At 36.2% G+C, this 16,427-nt stretch overlaps 1 protein-coding gene across 1 annotated transcript in view; it reads right to left on the reverse strand.

Moving 5' to 3' along the window:
- The window catches only part of nop5 (nop5 ribonucleoprotein), a 216,245-nt gene that overhangs the window by 8,665 nt on the left and 191,153 nt on the right, over positions 1–16,427 (reverse strand). The window contains exons 15-16 of the mRNA XM_090408601.1: positions 7,662–7,745; positions 6,457–6,546 (exon numbers count right to left, since the gene is read on the reverse strand). Of these exons, the coding sequence (XP_090264727.1) occupies positions 6,457–6,546; positions 7,662–7,745 (174 nt within the window). The remainder of the gene's footprint in view (positions 1–6,456; positions 6,547–7,661; positions 7,746–16,427) is intronic.

Here is a 16,427-nt window from a genome sequence, read left to right on the forward strand (position 1 = left end):
TATGCTCTACATAAAAATGGAATAACATATAATTACTTCTCGTGGAAAGGCCTAGACATTGGTTATGCATTTTTTACTAAATAATTTAAAGAAATTATAACGTCAACTAGGATATACATTAAAATAAATTTTAATATACTTCAATATTTCGGCAACGTCACGTTGCCATTTTCAAGGTCTTAGAGAAATTAGTCAAGAAAAGAATACAGGATTGGATAGATGAAAATGGGATATTGTATGGGGGACAACATGGTTTTGTGAAGGGTAGATCATGCCTCAGTAACTTGCTCACATTTTATAACACAGTGACGGCTGAACTGGATAGGGGTAATGGGTTTACAGTGATACTACTGGACCTTGCCAAGGCCTTTGACAGGATACCACATGGAACCCTAATCAGTAAACTGGAGCAGATGGGGGATAGATATAGGATTGGTGAGATGGATAGGAGGGTGGTTGAAGGAGAAATACCAGAGAGTGGTTTACGCAGGAGTGGAGTCTAAAAGACGGCTTGTGACTAGTGGTGTGCCGCAGGGCTCTGTTCTTGGACCACTGCTTTTCAATTTGTTCATCAATGATATAGGAAAGGATTTGAGAGGAAGTGTTCACTTGTTTGCTGATGATGCAAAGTTGGGTAGAGCAATTATGAGTGCACAGGATGTCAAAATTTTACAGGATGATTTGGATAGTTTGGAGGACTGGGGTAGGAAAAATGGATGTCAATTTAATGTGGCAAAGTGTAAGGTTATGCACTTTGGGGTGAAAAGAATAGCAGCAGTATATCGCATTGGTGGAACCGTACTCCAGGAGATTGATGAGGCCAGGGATTTGGGAGTGTTGGTGGATAGGGAATTGAAGTTTAGGGGGGCACATTGCAAAAGTGACTAAATCAGCTCATCAAATCACTTGGCTTCTGAAAAATACTTTAACATGCAGAGACAAACAAGTTGTTGTTCTTCTGTATCGAGCCTTGATAAGACCCCATCTAGACTACTGTGCCCAGTTATGGGCACCAGGGTTTCTTCGTGATGGGGAGGAAGTGGAGAGGATCCAGAGACGAGTGACCAAGATGATAGCAGGTCTGTGGAATGAACCTTGCGAGAATAGGTTGAAGATTTGTGGGTTGCAGAGATTGGACGATAGGCGAAGGAGGGGTGATATGATTGAGACATTCAAATTACTGAAGGGTTTCTATAAGATTGATCCAGAAGATATTTTTGAAAATATGACTGGTGGTGGGAGGACTAGTGGCCATGCATGGAAGCTGGGCAAGAGCGTGGTTGACAAGGGAGTTAGAGTTAGGTTTTTTACTTGGAGAGTGGTGAATGGGTGGAATAAGCTTCCAGAGTCTGTTGTGGGTGCTACGACCATGAATGAGTTCAAGGCAAGGTATGATAGATACTGTGTCAATGTCGAATAGTTGTTCTTGACATAATGTTAGGGCCTCCCTCGATGAGTCTGTCGACTCCTTGGAGTTGCCCAGAACAATAATAATAAGAAGAAACTTAAGAACAAGACACGTGCACGCAGACACAACAAACAGTAAGTGAGGAAGAAGCAGGAAGCTATTATTTCTCCTAAAGTCCTGATGGTGTCCCCTAGTGGGCAATGTTGATATTCTTGGGCGATTGGGCTGAAGGGTCTTCTGATGTAGGTTTCCCAAATTTGAGGCAATCTCCTGCAGCGAAATTTGTTGAAGTTTGGATTGTTTCTTAGGACTGAAGCCGATTCCATGAAAAGCCTTTCATATTTGTATTTATTACGGTGTATTATCGTGGCTTTTTTCCACTGTATTCTATGGCAGGTATCCAGCGCATGGTCAGCAAGACCAGAGTGGCTGTATTAGTGAAACCGGATGTAGTCCTTGTGTTCTGAAATTCGCTTTCCTGCCTGTTTGGCTAAAGTAGGAAAGCTTACAGCTGCAAGGGACCTGGTATACACCAGATAGGTCTTGGGGGGGGGGGGGGGGGGTCTTTAGTAGAGCAGATAAGGGATGCCAATTTTTTATATAGTCTGTAACAAGAAGTTAAGTCATGTTTTTTTGGGATTTTTGTAATTTTTTTTGAGGTGCCTCGAATATAGGGTATGGTGATAGATTTAGAGTAATCCTTGTTGTGAGGGGGGGGTTACTGGTTTCAACATTTTTTGGATTTTTTTGGGGGGTAGCCATTGGCTAAGAAAGTGTTGAAAATGTGGTTTAGTTCTGTGGTTAGGGCATTGTCATTGAACAGATAAGTTTAGCCCTGTTGTGTAGTGTCTTAATGACTCCTTATTGTTGTGAGGAGGGGTGGTGGGATTGTTGGTGAATGTATCTGCCTGTATGGGTGGGTTTTCTATAGACTGAGAAAACCAAGATTCCATCAGGCTGGCAAGTGACTAGTGTGTCTAAGAAAGGAAGGCAATTGTTTTTTTGGATGAATTTGATTCTGGGGTGTTGGTTGTTTAATTGTGTTAGGAAGGAGAGGAGTGCATCGGAGCCATGTAGCCAAATAGTCAACACATCATGAACATAGCGAAGCCAAATGGTTGGTTTTTGTGGGGCAGAGTTTAAGGCTTTCTCTTCAAAAGTCTCCATATAAAAGTTGGCCAAGGGCAGGGAGAGTAGAGAACCCATGGCTGTCCCCTCTATTTGTTTGTAGACTTTAGGAGAAATAATAAGCTTCCTGCTTCTTCCTCACTTACTGTTTGTTGTACCTGAGTGCATGTGTCTTGTTCTCAAGTTTCCTGAAAATGGCAACGTGATGTTGCTGAAATATTGGAGTACATTAAAATTTATTTTAATGTATATCCTAGTTGACGTTGTAATTTCCTTATTTAGTAAAAAAAAAACATATAATTACATTACACAGGACTGAAGTGTGCATTATAATTATATTTATATGAAGACATTTTTTTCAAAATGTGTTGGTTCTTTCAAGATGCACTCATAAAAGTCAATACATGAAATGTCAAAGTGTGTTTTGATCACAATTATTGCTTTCACAGTCTTGGTGTTGAAGCAGTTCTTTTCATCAGACCACAAAGAACTCATGAGAGAAAAATTCTCTCTACAGCTGTGTTTGTTTGTTCCTGGGATTGCCATAACAAACAACAACAAAAACACAACAACCGACAATATGTTTTTGCAGTGGATGTTTTTTTCTTGGAGCACCTTAAACACGTCACACCACCTTTTGTCTACCGCAGCATTTATGTCCTTCCATTCTTCCATCTTGGAGTTCGACATTATTTATATGGCTGACTTCATCAAATAATTCATCTTCATCAACAATATTGAATATTTTGATGTCAACGTCAATGACTGCTTGCAACTTCAGCTCAAGTTAGTGGAGTCTGCAACTTAATCCAGTGAAATGCTTTCAATGACTGGAAATGATGAGTCCATTTGCTTAAATATTCAAGGAAAGTATCATAAAATAAATTTGTAGTGTCTAAAATTTCTTTTTCATCAAAGATGCCCTCATCTTTGAACTCTGAAATAATTGATGAATTTTAAATGTCTGAAAGTTCTTAGCTTTCCTATTTGTAATTTTCTGTCTGAACAACTCCAATTCTTCTACCACATCAGTTGCTGAAATATTTTCCGCTGGTTTTGCATGAAATGAAGCCAAAGTATTGATTGTTGGTTACTGAAAAATGATTTCAACAATGTAGGGCATTTATCTTGTGATAAAAAGTAAGATCTGAGTCCATTATACATGCCAATAACCCTAATCACAGTGGTAGTAATGATAACCATCTTGTTTGTACACTACCTAGAACACACTTGTATTCAATTTCTGTAAATGTGCAGAAATTCTTCAATTCCTCTATTCTCATGATGTAAACGTGGAAATACTGAAATATTTTATTTATAGTTGTTTCGATATCAATAGGCAAAATATCAGCACTTGTCTGTACACCATTATGAACAACATGAGCAGCACAGCCAATAGCATGAATGTTCATTTTTAACCCTTTGTTGAGTCTTGAAAATACATTGTTGGTACCACCTCGTTTGTATCCACCGAAGTTGGTGTTGCAGTTATCTGCAAAATATCCAATATATGATTTGCAAGCAGTTCTGCTGTTTCTCCTGTTATGTTCTGAAAATCTATCATTTTATTAACCTGAATACCTTTATTTGGGATGAAGTACCTAATAAGGAGAGGCACAACTTCAAATCTATGTGGTTTGATGTGTATCTACCATAACTGACACAGTTGGCTTGTTTCAATTCAATTGCTTGCATTGCATAAGATGCCAGGATATTCACTAAAATTGATTGGCACTATGTTCACTCACATGCAAATTTCTTTTAACATAAATTTCTCACTATTGCAAAGGTGCAGTCCATTGACCTCAAAGAAAGGTTATGTTTCGCTGCATGAAACACAAACAAACCTTCTTGAGCTGCAAGACATTTACTTTCGTCAGTTAATTTCCCTTTTGAATTTTTCATGAAAAATGATGTAACATCTTGACTCGAACTGTGAGCAGTGGTTGCCAATTTATGTTTTTGCTTCGTCAAAAGCTATTTCAGAATGGCCTCCATGTTCAATTGAAAAAACTGAATGACACAAAGTACACTACAACTTGTTTGTTGTTTCGTCGTCTTTCAAGAAGGAATATTCTTCTTTTAAATCCAGAGAGAAACCACACTTCCTTTTCGGCATGATAAAATCTGGATGAAATATCACCACTCACAATATATACTAGCTTTAACTTTTGCAATTACTAACAGACCAGTATAAGAAGCACAAAACAATGGTATGGTAGACAAAGTAACCTTGTTACTGCCCGGATACAGAAGTGCTGCCACTGGTTGCAGCATTTTTGCCCTATCACAGAGAGAGAGTGCATTCATAACGGTTGAAAATCGTCATAGCATGCATGTTTTCAATCTCAAGCTATCACATGTCACCAGCAGAGACATTATCCTTTCCACACTCGAACATACAAGAATGAAGTCATGCCATGAATTCAAAAAGGGGATATCCAGTCTCCCTACTCTAAACCGTTACTTAACCAGTTCTCCTATATACATCAAGTATACACAGGTAATAATCATCTTGCTCAAGTTTTATTTCTCATGAAACATCCCTTCCTCAGACATTCTCAGTCTTGTGTCCTTCGGCATTACAACAAATTCTCTCGCTACCTAGAATGATGTCCACAACAACTGCAAAACAACCATTAACAAATCTAAAGTCTGATTTGAAAGAGCTAAATGCAGAAAACTCGCCTCTTTCACAAATGACAGGCTTGCTTTCTGGTTCCTTGAAAAGGCCATTGGTTAAGTCCTATCCATTTGTGCTCACATTTCTCTAGAACCCACATGCGACTACTGCAACAGCATTTAAAACTGATCTCCTGGATACATGCCATAGAAAGGTTTAGAGAAATCTATGGTGTTGCACTTGAGAATTCCATTCCAAAGCATTTGATAGGGTCTGGCATAGAGGGGCTTCTAAGCAAACTGCCACCTTAAAGTCTGCCTTCAGCCCTTTGTTATTGGGTCTTCAGATCATCTGTTGCATGTAATGATGGATAGTGTTCTTCATGGCTCTGTTACATCAACTCACACTCTTCCTCATGAATGACTTTCTCTAACTGATCTCAAATCCCATAGTTTTAACAATGCTTCTTCATTGCTAAAACTATGGGTTTAGTTTAAAACACAGATTGTCAGAACCCAGATTTTTTAAGTATTTGAGAAATCATAGGATGTAAACAAAAATCTGTATTTAATTTTGTAGATCTGGAAAAGGCATATAATAAAGGCAATCATTAAGCAAATAATGTTATGCACTTAAATAAATTCATTCCAGATCTTCAAGGATACTTATTAAATTACATAAATTTAGTATGAAAATCAGTAATCAAAATACAAAACTATGAAATGTGCAGGAATATGGAGAACATCAAATGCATTTTCCTTTGGGAGAATCTATAGAACAAGCAGAATATTTCAGTTACTTTGCCAAATTATATTTGGAAATAGACAACATAATAAACAACATAGAAAGGTAAGGTTGTCAGCTTAAAAAAGACAAAACACTAAACCAGCAGTATTATAAGATAGCATTCAAACCAATTTTAATTTGTGGAATCAGTGAACTGACATTTGTTGGCATGAAAAGATGTGGAGAAAAAGCAAGTTTTATATCAGCAATGTCTTAGAAGACAAAAATGTAAGATTTGATCATATTGGAATTCTGACAAATTTAACAGATTAATTTGGAAGAAATTGTTGACAGGATGAAGTAATAATGTAAATTTAATTATGTAGTACTATAATAGTATTCTGTACAAACCTTGATACATATCACGAAATAAGGATGTCACATGAAATTAATTAAGAATGGTGGAATAAGTAACAGGGAATGTCTACCAATGATAAGTCTCCTGGTGATATTAGAAACATGAAATCACAGTAATTATGATTAGATGGTAATAGTCAAAAGTAAAACTCACCAGAAATTTCACTGCCAGTCATCATTTGGAATTTTTTCCTTTTCTTCTTTTTTTCCTTTTTCTGCAGCACTGAAGTAATATCCATTTGCTCTACAAGTAAAGAGATAAAGATGTGTGTATATATAACATATGACAAGAGATTAGATAGCATCTCAAATAGAAAGGTCAGTTACGGTTACTATCCAATTACAGAATACCAAGTAATTTGTTCCATATTAGTCTTGAGATCCATTCCTCCCCATCCCCAAAGGTTCATGACAAGGGCACAGCTATATACAATATCCCCCCCCCCCTGCCCTCAGTTATTTGAGATGTAGATTATTCATGCCTGTGTTGAAAGAATGGTTGGTTGGTTGAATAGGAGTTTATTGGTGCAAGGACAGCAAGTCATATTGCAGCAAACCAAAGGTTAAAAAGATTGATGTCAAATTTTGATTCCCTACAGCAACATCATGAGTTATATTCAATGCTTCTTTACTTTTCCAATTCATTTTCTATTTCAAATCTGAAATTTTTAGAGAGGTTTTGGTGCACCACCATAAGAGCAATATTCTAAGGTTGTACAGAGTCAGTAGTTAGATACATGAATTTATAATTCATCTTTCCAACTCTATAATTTGCTGAATAATTCAGCAAATTGAAGTAAACTGGACTTCTTTTCTTTTATTTTTATTACTGTTCTTGTTACTTTCCCTGAAAACCACCACCCACATACTTGTTTCAATACAACATGAATTTTCATTCTTCAAAGATGACATTGTGTCAAATGCAGTTTATGGGGAAAATAAAAGCATCTTCATCAGAAAAGCAACCTGACTGAGAAACACACTACCATCTAAGGTCACACAGTTTCTATAGCGATCATCATTAGAGTATACTTGTTCATTATAATAAAAAAGAAAAAATTCCCTGCTAGAGCTTCCAAATAAATAGTCAAAAGAAAATTCACTATAACAATTTCTTTGGTCCCTATGAGTTTGCTTAGAGTGAAAGATGACTATGTAACATTTCCATTGCAAATGTATTCCTGTTAGATACATCTTTTTTTTTTTTTTTTTTTTTTTTTTTCTCCTTTGGAAGAGGATATGCACACGGTAAAGCATAATAATGTGTGGAACACTGCCTGACCTGAATGCACTAAGAGTGAATATATTCTTTTTTGTTACTGGTAAAACAACTGCTTTATACATTATTGTACTACATACCTGATTTCGAAGACTGCGCTAACACACTGTCATCCTCATCAACTTCCGTTTTAATGCTTGCTTCACCAATTTCAACTTTTTGTTCTGTAAGTGAAACCAACTTTAGTTCATGTAAAATACAAATGAGAGAGAGAGAGAGAGAGAGAGAGAGAGAGAGAGAGAGTAAATAAAGTAAACAGTACTCTACACTGAAAGAAATAAAGTAACTAATAATGAAGAGAGAGAGAGAGAGAGAATAAAACACTAATGTAAAACTACATGTTTTTGTTAGTTTACTAAATTACATAAATTTAGAATGAAAATTATCCAACATATCCAATATGTATGCCACCGCCACATGTGGTAAAACTAACCATTGCATCTCGGTTTAATGTATGAATAAATAAAACTTCAAATTATATTTTGTTTTACTAAAGAGAAAAATACTAGATATATGTATGTCAGTGCTGCAACTTCTGTCTTCTTATTGTATAATGCACACTGGTGCAGTATGGTGTGTGTGTGGGGGGGGGGGGGGGGGAGAAGACAATGTGATATTGAATGCAGATGGTATTCTAGTATCAGAAGCTAATGAGATTGATCAATTAATGAGTGCTCATTTTGCTAAGATATATATCAACCAGGTGTATATAACATGGTGCACAGTGCTACTGCTACATTGGATGAAGAGTTAGAGGTTCATGAAAATGAGCCTCTAACTCTTCATCCGATGAGGTTGAAAAGCAGTTGCATAACCTGGATAAGAATTTACCAGTAAGGACAGATGGAATACCAGCCCATTTGCTAAAGGAATGTTCAGATAAATTGGCTAGGCCTTTCACATTTTTGTATAACTTGAGTCTCAGCTCAGGAATGTATAATAGTTCCATTGTACAAGAGTGGTGCAAAACTGATGTGTCTAACTACTTACCTATCAGTATCTCTGGTGTGGTAGTGAAGATTTTAGAGAAGTTGGTAAGAACTCGCATAGAGAAATGGGTAGACAAACAAGCTATACTCTGCAAGGAGCAGCATGGGGTTACTAAAGGAAGGTTATGTTTTAGTAATTTGCTCATATTTTATAACAATGTTACAGCCGAGTTGGATAAAGGAAATGGATACACTATGATAATGTTGGATTTTTTTAAGGCATGTGATAGGATACCACATGAAAAGCTGTTGCATAAACTGGAGAATACAGGATTGGAATTTAAACTCTCATCTTGGATCAGGGAATGGTTGACAGACAGATATCAAAAAATGGTATACAGTGGGTGTGAACATTACTGGTAACCAGATTTAAGCAGTGTGCCTCGGGATTCAGTACTCGGGCCATTATTGTTCAATCTATACATTAATGACATCAGGCAGCATTAACATCACATGTGCATAGGCCAGGGATCTTGGCGTGTTGGTTGATAGGAATTTGAAGTTCAAAGATCACATAGCAAAAGTTGCAAATATTTACAACTCAGAGGATAATTGTGATGTTGAAGCGAACTTTGACATCTAAGGATAAGAAAGTCATTTTGCCTCTTTATAAGGTTTTGATAAGACCACACCTGGATTACTGAGTGCTGTAGATTTGGTCTCCCAGATTCCAAGGGGATAAAGAAACTCTTTATAAGGTTTTGATAAGACCACACCTGGATTACTGAGTGCTGTAGATTTGGTCTCCCAGATTCCAAGGGGATAAAGAAACTGTGGAAAGGATGCAAACAAGATGTTACAAAGATTATATCTGGATTATGGGATTTAGATTGTGAGGACAGATCACAAGTATGTGGATTACAGACTCTGGTTAACAGCAGAAAGAGGAGTGATATGATAAACTTTTAAATAGGTCTATAAACTTTTGAATGGATGTTATAGGATATCATCTGATGAAATTTTTTGTTATATGGAAGGTGGGGAGAGAACACAGGGGCATTCATAAGTTTGTTCAGAGTCATGAAAGGTATTCCACTCACTCACAGAGCAGTAAGTGAGTGAAATAGTTTGCCTTTAGGGGTAGTGAGTGTGAATGAATTTAAGGGAAGGTATGACAGCTGGGTGATTCATGTTAATTTGGGTGATTTATAGTCTCCCTCGATGAGTCCCTGACTCCTTGTATCTGACTCATGCAAAAATGAAGAAAACAATTTTTTTGGGATAAACATTTTTTATTTATCAACATATTCTCCTTTGAGGTCTATACACTTAGTCCAATGATACTTGAGTTTTTTGATCCTGTCCAACTTTTCAAAATAGGGAGTTGTTTCAGCAATCACCTCATCGTTCGATGAAAATCTCTTTCCTGCCATATTTTCATGTTTGGAAACAGATAGTAGTCCGAGGGAGCAAATCTGGAGAGAGAGTGTGTGTGTGGTGGTGGCGGGGGGAGAGAGATTGCGAAAGGACTTTGTAGCGGAAATCGAACAATTTTGCAGTCATAATTGCAGAAGAGCGAGCAGGTGCATTGTGGTAAAAAAGAATCTTCTTTTTCGCCAAGTGTGGTCATTTCACCTTTATTTCATTATTTAAACGATCCAGCAACGACGCATAATACACTCCGGTAATTGTTTTGCCCTTTACCAAGAGGTCTAAGAAGATTATGCCCAGAGCATCCCAGAAGATGATGACCATAACCTTTCCTGCTGAAGGAACAGTTTTCACTTTCTTTGGTGCAGATTCCCCACTTGCAACCCATTGTTTTGACTGTTCCTTGGTCTCAGGCTGCTAGTGATGAATCATGTTTCGTCCATTGTTACGAAAATGATGCAAAAATTCTCCTGGATTACGTTGAAACAGCTTCAAGCTGTCCTTGCAACAGTTCACACGTTGTTGATGCTTTTGTCAGTAAATTAGACAGGTAAACCAGTGCGAGCAAACGTGGCACCCATCTTGCGGATAGTTTTCTCAAATGTAAATGTTCATGTAAAATATTATGTACGCAGTCATTTGAGATGCCCATAGCCTTAGCAATTTCATGCACCTTCACACTTCTATTATCCATCACCATATCATGGATTTTTTCAATAATTTCTAGAGTAGTGACCTCAACAGGGCGTCCAGAACGTTCAGTGTCACTTGTACTCATAATGGCTACTTTGAAAGTTACTAACTTATAAACTGTTCTAATCGGTGCAGACTCACCATAATGTTTATCAAGCTTAGCTTTGGTTTCCTGCGGCATTTCACCTTTCAAAAAGTAATATTTAATCACTATACGAAATTCTTTCTCATCTATTTTTCACAAATCATGGTACTTGATTGATTCAAATCAATATGTACTTCGATATGTACTGGCTGTGCCATCTCTTAGACTTTGCACGGACTCATCGAACAGCCATCGTAATAATAATACTACTAATTAAAAAGCATGCATAGGAAGTAATATGTTACGTTCTATCAAGTTTTGCCACTACTTGTTTGCATTGCTTTCTCGCATACTGTATTTTAAAACTATTAAAGTATTAGTTTTATATTCCCATTTTTTAGACAGATAATTTTGCACCTTGGAAATATGTTCTGAATTACTATTTGTATTCTGTTGAGCCAAATAGTGATGTAGAAGCTAATACTTCGAAGAAAAAAATGAATCTGGAAAAATTGTTATTGTAAGTTTCACGATTAATGGCGGTTGTAGTTTGTTGTCACAGAAGCTCTGTGTGCGTAATAAAAGTGACAACAAAGTGGACAATTTCAAAAAAGATTTTTGCAATATGTACAATGATTCTGATAGGAAGTTTCCTTTTGAAAGTTGACAAAATTACTCATTGAAAGTTAATTACACAGCATTTTTTGAGACCCCCCCCCACAACATTTGCTAGTTATAATGACACAGATACCACAAAAAAGAAAGACTTTTAGAATGCAGTACTAGTGAAAGAAACTAACTGCTCTGTACTAGAAATTTCACTCAAAAATTATGAAAAAAGCATTATGCACCATCATCAAATTCCTGATGCGTACTCTCAAGGGGGTGTACAGGATATGATAGTACTACATGAAATTTACATCATTACTAACTTCCTATCTACAATTTTCCTCCAAATACTTATCCAATTACTCAGCTAGCTCCATCAAGCATTTGCAAAAAAGTACAAAATCTGAACTAAATCGGATTTTCTCATAGAATACAAGATTTGGTGCAAAACATTGAAAACTAACTGTCTGAAAATTGAAAAACTACATGTTTGTAAAATTCAATGCAGTAGGAATTTTTTTTTCTTAACTTTGCATCTATTTTACAGATGTCACAAACATTGTATATAGAAGGAGATTGTAATTTTAACGCTGATTGTGGAATTTTGTGTATAAGTGTTATATTAATTGTAGTTATAATTTTTTTGCAATTTGAAAAACTACACAAGTATGTATTGAAATGGTAGGAATGTTAAGCTGTGTATTTCAAGGTCAATGCCTTAGAAAGCAGCCTGTCATTTTAGTGGTTCCAATGTGAAAGAAAGAGCTTAGAAGCCTTATTTCGAAATTGTAAAGTGCCTTCAATTGTTCAAAGCTTAACCTAATGCGTATCCCAAGGACAGTGCAACAACAAGTGGAGAACAACTAAGGATATCCCGCGTATAGTGAATAAGATTGTTTTTGTGTGTTCTGGGGGAAACAAAAGTAAACAACAACTCGAAGGTCACATTCCCCTTTTTGTGCGGGAATGCTCGGGGTTCTCAACCCTTATTCCAGGGACCACAAGAGGGAGTATAAGAAAAGACCCAGAAGTATCCAGAGGCAGGAGATCGAGTATGTAGCAGGTGGGGCAGTATGCAGCGGTTGTATGTTGGTACGCATAGGTAGAAACGGGGAAGGAAGCAAGTATGCAGAAACGCAGAAGGAAAAGCAGTCTCTTCTTGTAGTGTCTTGGAAACGAGCATCACGGATCTGTTGGACATCTGGAAAGAAGTAAGGAAATGTCGAAGGAGAAGTCTAACTGTAATAATATGTGTCAGGCTCCGAGAATTCTTCGAGATGCGACAGCGCTAAAGGAAAGAAGCCCATATGAATGTTAAAAGCCCAGGACGAAAAAGCAGTATCGGTAAGACACAATCCAATTCCCCGAAAATCTTCTACGACGCAATAGAGCCAACGAAAAGGAAACCCCACACGAATGATGAGGCCCAGGCCGGAAAAGAACCTAGTAGAACCAGATAAGAGACAAAAGAGCTAGTTCAGATAACTGTATCATGAGAAGAACTGCGAGTACACCATGAAGTATTTATATATTCGGCGGGACATATATAAAGTTATATTGTGATAATTTGTCCTGGACTATGAGGTTACAAAAATACTGGTAGTGATTTAGACACAGCATGTTTGTTGTTTGAAGTATATATATTCGGCGGGACATATACATAAAGGTTAAATTGTGATAATTTGTCTCAGACTAAGCGTAGTTGATATAAATTAAATATGAGAAACTTGTTGAGTGAAATATATGCATGTTGCTTGAACAGTTTAGTTCTAGAATGAACTAAAACATCGATTCTTACATGATAGTATTGCTGCATGTTCATTATGTATGTACAATGTATGAGATTATAATTCTTAGTAGCAGAATGAACGAGGTTATAGATTGGCATTTGATAGTACTGCTGTCTATTCTAATGTGTGTATATTGCATGAGATTATAATTCTTAACTTTTAATTTTCTGAAGAGCCAATTCATTGAAGAAAATGTATTATGTATCCTAGTTTAATAAATATGTTTGCTATGCTAAAGAACGTGTATTCACTGATCTTTATTCCAATGCACTGTTTCTAAATAAATGCAAACCTGTGTGCAAAGTTAAATAAGAGTAACTATGACTGTCAATAAAGCCAGAGAAAGATTTAGAGAGATACTGCAGGTGATCTTAATCATTTTTAGTAACATTAAAGGGGAATCTCGGTGGTGCAGTCATAACATTAAATAAATTTTTCAAGGTTCGCAAGGTATTAGATACTAGAATAACCTGTAGTAACTTAGGTAAAAGTGTAAAGAGAAAAGTTAGAATAGAGTATAGAGAAGTAAAGCAAAAAGACAGCAAAGTAAATAAAGAATAGAGGAAGTTAAAACCAAGATAAAGAGAAAGTAAAGATATATAGAGAAATTAAAGTAAAAGAAGAATAAGTAATAGCGTGAGATATACTAAGGGACTAAAGAGAGACCTCGTTTACGTTTCTTTAGCAATGGACAAATTATATAATATTCAAGACACCACACAGCTGATTTTTCTGGGTTTGTTTTATTTCAAAAGACTTACAGATCCATGAAGAAATCTTGAAAATTCATAGACTAAGAGACCAGATTCATAAAGTCAGCATTTTTAATGTTTTCAAAGATGTTACTATATAGTATGAATTAGATATAGCCAAGTTAGATTTTCCAGTGATGAAGGTCCAAAAACATGGATCTGTTAGGCTTTCGAAACAGCAACCTCAGGTGAATATTTTAACTTTCAATACATTAACATTTGATGCAGTTTCAATGCATTACACAACAAGAAAATCTTTGCATTCAAATGGCAGGAATATATACTTTAAAAAGTGTTATGGAGATAGTTATTAAAACTGTACAATCACATTAGTGATAATGCTGTGAACTATTCACAATTTGTAGAGTTGTTGAAGCTGATAATGATTTTAATAATGCTTCACTACTTTGTCATGAAAGAAATACTAAATATTCTATAATTTTAAAGAAAAAAGGCAATGTCACATCACATTAAATATGAATGAACTTAATCTAAAATTATATGAAGAGGACAAGTGAAATTAATTTGTGACCTGGTTAGTTATGCACAGGAGTTTATATACAAACTAAAACTTTATATACACACTTGAAAAATCCTAAATTGAATCTAGTTATATTACTTCAATGGAGAATCTGCAAACAAATTTGAAGAATGCTTTTTATAATTTTGAAAAATTCAGACATGCATTTCAATTTATGAAACATCCTCTTCACTTTGACATTAATAATTCTTAGTTATGTCTTTGAAACCAGTTTTGAGAAAGGCATGCCTTTGATTCAAAGTCAAACTGGTTGTCATGAGAACTTTAATGATGTGGCCACATCTTTTGAAAGAAAATGAGTTTCAAGTGCTTAACTGTGCAATATCAAAATTATTAGTCATCATCATGCTTAACAAAGATTTATGCTTAGAGTGGCCTGTTCCAGCCTTAGAAGTCATCACTGAATCTCTTAAGAGGACATCCTGGTTTTCATTTTCCTAATGGTTTGTAATTTAAGTTTGGTAAGTAGTAGACAGATTAATTTTCTCATTGTCCAGTGAAACACATCACATTGCTTACTGGAGGAGTGCAGTGGCTGATGCTATGTTTGGTTCCCCATGAATGACTCTCTCATTGACCTCAAACCCCATACTTTTAACATTGACTCTTCATTTAAAATTGTGAATAATTTTCATTTCCTGCTGCTTATACAATAAACCTTGCAGTGTTTAAATAGCCCAAGCTTAATATTCGATAATCAGCACCCAAAATACAGTTAGCTATCAGCTAACACCTTTATTCCTTTATAGGCAGTAGGCAAGACTGTTTTAGCTCTAACTTTTGGAGACTGAGAGGGCAGTTCAATCTCCAATGGTAGCAAATCAGACAGCTGGCCCTCCACTATCACTAATTTTAAGGGGCACCTAGTGAAGTTTCATATGATTACATATGAAGATGAAAAAAGATATAAAACCTAAAAATTGCAAAATACTTAAAAATAATAAGTGTAATTAACTCTATATTTAAACCAAACCTAGTTCAAAAACAAACCAGACTAAAAGTATACAATACATTAGCCCTACCAGTCCTAATGTATGGAAGAGAAATCTGGACAATAAAACAAAAAGACAAAAAAAGATTAATAACAGCTGAAATGAAGGGTCAAAGCTGTATAACTGAGAGGAGACCTCCACATAGCCTTTAAAGGACTATGGGATTTTGACCTAATGTCCAATCCTCACATTCTCGTGGTGTATGCACCCTGTTGGGTATCTACCTGTATACTGAAAGAACAAGGATGGGCTGGCAATTTGGGATTTAGCTGACCAAACTGTATTCTTATTGGCTTAAGCCAATATACAAAACGATGGTACAACATGACAAAATTTCATGCTGGCTGGGGCTTCGCCTGGTTAAACAAGCCCCCCCTGTTGTTTTCGCCAGGGAACGAAGGCGAACGGGGAAAGTCAGCTACTAGAACAAATCTGAATGCATACCCCAACTCAATATCACCAGAGTTAAAGATTGGTACTATCAACATAAGAAGCCTGAATGGCAAAGAAATGGAGCTAGCTGAGGAATTAGATAAGTACCAGATCGACATAATAGGGATGACTGAGACAAAAATTAGTGAAATCTTTCTGAGCAATAAATACAAAATGTTATATTCAGGCAATGACAATCATGGAAAAGGAAAGGCCATAGTATTCAACACAAAATACGAGGCTAATAATTCTTGAATGGCGGGCAGACTCAAGTAGAGTGATGTGGGCAAATATCAGAATGGGGAATTGGACAATGAGACTTATTTGTGCCTATAGTCCCACAGAAGGTAGAAGTGGAGGAATTTTTTGATGCTTTAGAGAAAGCAACTGACACAATGAAAAAGGAAAAGTTGGTCCTTGTTGGGGATCTAAATAGCAGAGTAGGAAATGATTGTCAGACATACAAAAATATTTTCGGAAAATCTGGAGAAAAGAGCAAAGCTAATAATAATGGCAAATACCTGTTGGATTTCTGATCAGGACATGAACTGGTTATTACTAACACCATGTTCCAACATAAAAATGTGCACAA

This window comes from Typopeltis vanoorti, chromosome 2, assembly GCF_054136105.1.
Source record: "Typopeltis vanoorti isolate ZY-2024b chromosome 2, IOZ_Tvanoo_1.0, whole genome shotgun sequence".
In the NCBI taxonomy this organism is placed as follows: Eukaryota; Metazoa; Arthropoda; class Arachnida; order Uropygi; family Thelyphonidae; genus Typopeltis; species Typopeltis vanoorti.